The sequence below is a fragment of the Notolabrus celidotus genome, chromosome 4 (assembly GCF_009762535.1).
Source record: "Notolabrus celidotus isolate fNotCel1 chromosome 4, fNotCel1.pri, whole genome shotgun sequence".
NCBI lineage: Eukaryota > Metazoa > Chordata > Actinopteri > Labriformes > Labridae > Notolabrus > Notolabrus celidotus.
In genome coordinates this window covers 34,508,910-34,514,436 of record NC_048275.1, presented here as the reverse complement: position 1 = coordinate 34,514,436, position 5,527 = coordinate 34,508,910, and the positions used below count along the sequence as shown (strand labels likewise).

General features: G+C 43.4%; 1 protein-coding gene across 1 annotated transcript; it reads left to right on the top strand.

Annotated features, from left to right (window-relative positions):
* The first annotated feature begins 893 nt into the window (after window positions 1-893).
* Window positions 894-5,209, top strand: yipf3 (Yip1 domain family, member 3). The gene is made up of 9 exons (XM_034682679.1): window positions 894-1,168; window positions 2,135-2,350; window positions 2,426-2,532; window positions 2,609-2,654; window positions 2,905-2,997; window positions 3,213-3,344; window positions 4,311-4,424; window positions 4,514-4,637; window positions 4,881-5,209. The coding sequence occupies exons 1-9, from the start codon at window positions 1,097-1,099 to the stop codon at window positions 5,000-5,002; spliced, it is 1,026 nt and encodes a 341-aa protein (XP_034538570.1). The 5' UTR covers window positions 894-1,096; the 3' UTR covers window positions 5,003-5,209.
* The last annotated feature ends 318 nt before the right edge of the window (window positions 5,210-5,527 follow it).

Below are 5,527 nucleotides of genomic sequence, written 5' to 3'. Positions count from 1 at the left end.
CTACATTTTCCTCCTCCACTCGCCCCTGCACCATAGATAACATTCTGCTCTTCTCTCGTGACTGTGGATCTACTCTGGATCTGTATTTCATTCATTCATTAATCTATACATGTGATCACATAGGCAGACAGCATGCAAGGTAATTTGGAACAAACACTACAGCAAACTTAGATAATGTGACAAGTCCCCATGGAAAGAGACTCCTGCACGCTGCACAGTTATCATAATGAACCTGTGGGGAACAGCTGTGCAGGAAGGAAGAGGGGTCACTCAAAGGGAATCAGTCAAAGGGGCAGGACCTATGGGCAGGACACACACCACAGGGAACTGGTGGGCAGGTGAGGTACAGTCAGGCTAACACAACATAAAATAACATATGACCCAGACAAAACAAGAGAGGCATATGCAGATGTCATCACGGCAGCATCATAATCAGCTTTAAGTATTTCAACACACACTCGGAACAAAAGGCTGTGCATGGCTGAGACGTTAACACTATAACTTAGTGATTCGTGCAGGCTTCTAAGTAACTTGAATTCTCAACAGCCTATACACTTTTGGAGTCAATCAACTAGTCAATAATACTGATACGATTAAAATGTAAGTGCAAAAAAGTTCATAGAATTACGCGTAAACCTACGTGTTTTTGAAGGCTTTTATTTTGCGTTCACGTTCCTGTTTTTCAAGGCTTTTATTTTTTTGAAGGCTTTTATTTTTGTAACTTCCGGTATGAACTTCCGGTGTGGGTGTTATTGCAACGTTTTTAGCTTTGTAACTTCCGGTATGGACTTCCGGTATGGACTTCCGGTGTGGATGTTGTGGCGGCGCCATCTTGCCTGCAGTAGGGTACTCTTGAAAAAAAGGGATTGCTCCGCTTCCGGTCGAGTGAGTCTCTGTGACGTCATCACGTAAACTTCCGTGGAGGCGGAGTCAGTGGAGCAGAGGTTTGGCTGTCTGTGATGTAGATTTCAGGGATCAAAACATCCAATATTTCGTTATAAACGCGGAGATCAAACTCCGTGGAGCGTCCCGAGAGAACATACGAACCCACACCGACCCGGGAATCACACGGGAGGAGAGCTGCCGCGTCGTGGAAATGTCTGCGGGCTCCGGAAACAGGAACACGAACACGGAACCATGGGGAAGCTTCGATGATAACCTCATCCAGGTGAGCTGACAGGCTGACAACAAAGCTGCAGTCATGATTAAAGGGCCATCTAACATCAAAGAGACATTAACACCTTTTCAGGTAACATTTAAAGCAGCTACAGCTGAGCTATCAGTCCAGATTAGCCTCACATAGCTAACCTGTCAGATGTGTTTACCAGTGTGACCAAGTTAACCTCCGACACTGACCATTAACCACCAGATCAATAAACTCAGACTGATCTATGAAGTGAACAAACACACTCTTTAAGAGTCTGCACACTGCAGAATGAGACACATATAAAACACAGCAACCAGGATGACGACAGCAGGGCAGGTAAACACTGAGTGACGTCATGAAGTGGTGAAAGTAGAGCTCAGATCCTCAACAAAGGTAGGAGAAAGTCTGGACCTGATCCCAGTCTAGATGTACTTGATCACATGCAAACCTGGATATGTGCGTTTGAAATCAACCTCAAGATATTAACCAGTTATTAAACATTGATAAAGACATCAACAATGATCTACTTATTTATGGAGTTGACCCTTTACTGCACGGGTCTGGCTCCAAGCTATATTTCAGAACCTGTAACACCCTATGAGCCATCCAGCAGCCTTAGATCCTCAGGTGGGAACCTCCTGGCTGCTCAAAAGTCTAGGCTAAAACCTAAAGGGGACCGAGCATTTTCAATCAGGGCCCCCGGACTCTGGAAGACCTGCCTGAGGAGCCAGGGCTGGCAGAACATCTGTAACATTTTTTAAGTCATTTCTTAAAACTCACTTCTATAGACTAGCTTTTGTGTGATGTCATCTATCTATCTATCTATCTATCTATCTATCTATCTATCTATCTATCTATCTATCTATCTATCTATCTATAATGAAATGCAACACGACACAAACACTGAATATATAAGATAAGATAGTAAGTAATAATAATATAATGATATATCTCTATACTGTGTTTTCTCCGCGGTGGTGTTTTCAGGGCAGCAGCTCTGCTGTCGTCGACATGGAGAACATGGACGACACGTCGGGCTCCAGCTTCGAGGACATGGGGGAGATGCACCAGAGGATGAAGGAGGAGGAAGAGGTTTCAGCCGAGGCAGCCGCCACCGGTGACGAGGACGAGACCGGTGAAGACGGAGAGTTCCTGGGGATGAAGGGGATAAAGGGGCAGCTGGGTCGACAGGTGGCTGACGAGGTGAGTACTGGTCTAATGTCGGGGGTTCAGCTTCCTGTCACAGTGGACCAGTTTTAACCTGTGTGATGTGTTCAGGTGTGGCAAGCTGGGAAGCGGCAGGCCTCTAAAGCTTTCAACTTGTACGCCAACATCGACATCCTCAGGCCGTACTTTGACGTGGAGCCGGTGCAGGTCCGCAGCAGGTAGGGTCCTCTGCAAGATTCCTGACAGCTGTTTTCTGTTTCCCCATGCTAACTGCTGCTAACTGTCTCCCCTCAGGCTGATCGAGTCCATGATACCAGTCCGCATGATCAACTTCCCCCAGGTACACATCTCCACCTCTTGTCTCTTTAAAAGATCAAATCAAACCTGAGCTCAGACTGATCCTGGCACCGTTTGTTGGTCTACTTTAAGACTCACTTTTCACAATGAGAGCTCTGTTACTGAGATATCTTTATTTAACATTACTGTGGTGCCCTGGCTCAGCTTGAGGTGCAGTTTGTAGGTCCAAGCTAAGAAGGTTCAGGTCCAGGTTGAGACTCGGTCTTCTGACAGTTGGTGCTCTTTTTGTGCAGAAAATCGCAGGTGAGCTGTACGGTCCTCTGATGCTGGTCTTCACTCTAGTGGCGATCCTGCTGCACGGCATGAAGACATCAGGAACAGTCATTGTAAGAGTGCACACACAAACACTCTCCATCCACAGACTACAACCACATCTTCAATGGCTGCTAAAGTTAACTCTGATATTCAAACATCTGCTCTGCAGAGACTATGTGATGTTACTGACACTGTGTGTGTGTGTGTGTGTGTGTGTGTGTGTGTGTGTGTGTGTGTGCGTGTGCGTGCGTGTGTGTGTGTGTGTGATTGTGATTGTGTGTTACAGAGGGAGGGGACCCTGATGGGAACAGCTATAGGAACGTGTTTTGGTTACTGGCTCGGTGTTTCCTCCTTCATCTACTTCCTGGCGTACCTGGTCAACGCTCAGATCACCATGCTGCAGATGCTCTCCCTGCTGGTCAGTGGCTCTACTGCAACCGCACAGTACACACAATACATAACATACAATATAACACAATACACACAATACACCCAAAACACACACAAAATACACACAGCACACACAAAATACACAGTAATACACACAGTACACACAAAACATACAATAATACACACACAGTACACACAATACACACACAACACACAATATACACTGTACACCCACAATACACACACAATAATACACACCAAGTAAACACAACATACAATATACACAGTACACATACAATATTACACACACAGTAATACACACAATATACACGCAATACACATAAAACTCACATTACACTTATTACTACACACATTACAAGCACAACAATAAACCCATTTGCACACACAGTACACACAGAACAAACAAAACACACAATAATTCACATATAATACACACAAAACCTACACAATATACAGTATAAACACAATACACAAGCAGTACACACAATATACAAAAAACATACAATGATACACACACAGTACAAGCACTATACACATACAGTTCAATCAAAACACACAGTATTACACACACATAAAACACACAATGTACACAAAGTATGCAGTACACAAAAACCACACAGTAATTCACACACTGCACACACAATATGCTCCCAATACAGTGCACACAGTATAAACACAATACACATAATACACAGTATATAAACAATATACACAGAATACAAACAGTACACACACTACATGCAGTACACACACAGTACACACAAAGTACACGTATTACACACATTATACATGCAACACAGTATACATAATACACACGATATACACACAGTAAACAAACACACAGTCCACACATACTGTATAGTACAATCTTTTCTGATGGATAATGATATAATTTAATAATAAAAACAATGTGATACCAATGTCTCTTATTATAATCACGTCCTGCTTGAATTGTCCTCTTTACTGTCACCAGGGTTACGGTTTGTTTGGTCACTGCATCGTCCTCCTCATCACCTACAACATCCACTTCCACTTCCTGTTCTATGTCCTCTGGCTGCTGCTGGGAGGGCTGTCCACTCTGCGCATGGTGAGAAAAACTGTGTTTCCCATCATTCCCCCTGTTCCCCCTCTGTGAGGCTGTGAGCTCACCTGGTTGTTGTGTCTCGTCACCTTCAGGTAGCTGCTCTGCTGTCTCGTACGGTGGGTCAGACTCCTCGACTCCTCCTCTGTGGGACTCTGTCGGTCCTCCACATGCTCTTCCTGCTCTATCTTCACTTCGCCTACCACAAGATCGTTGAAGGTGAGGAACTACAACATGTCCTCTTGTACTCACTGATGCCACATGACTTTCTACAGTACACCTAACACAAAATGCTTATTAGTAAGGCCTTGATAAAAAACAACAACTATGGGTATGAAAAGTTTCATCCGGTTTCCACGTTAAAAAGAAATGTTTTATTCAGCCTCGAGTGAGACTACAAACATTAAAGGCACCACCTGTCAGTACTGCTTTAAGAAGTCTCCTGTGTCTCTGTGGTTTCAGGCCTGCTGGACTCTCTTGAAGGACCCAACATGGTTCCTATGCAGCGGGTTGCCAGAGACGTCCCTGAACTGACACTAAATGCCACGATGAAGAGCCTGGGGACCCTTCTAAAGACCCACTAAGTCCCTCCAACACCAACACCACACCCGACAAACAGAAACATCTCTTCCTGTCAGAAAGTTCCCGTCAGCATCACTTTTATTATTTGTTTGTACATTTTTTATCCTCTCTGTAATATTTGGTTTTGGGGTTTCTTTGTTTTCCATGTTCAGATGTATTTATCGTTTCTACACAGAAACTCAAATAAACTTTATGGACTATGGGTTGGAGTTTGTGAGCTGTAACATAAAGCAGGATGGTTAACACATACAATCCAGCACCTTAAAGTCACACAAACTATAACTACTTTAACTTTCTCTACATGTCGGCACCCAGCTAAATGTCTGGTGTATGCATAAACGGCCAATAATGAAATTGTGTAAATATGATGAAGATGAAGTTTGAATAAATATGTTAATATTTAAAGGTGAAGTTCAGTGGAGCAGCTGTGCCTTCATTTACTGTTTGAATCTTTAGTGCATAAACTAAAGTAACATTTAGTACAAATTATATAAACATATAAAAGTACTTCAATCAATCTTTATTTA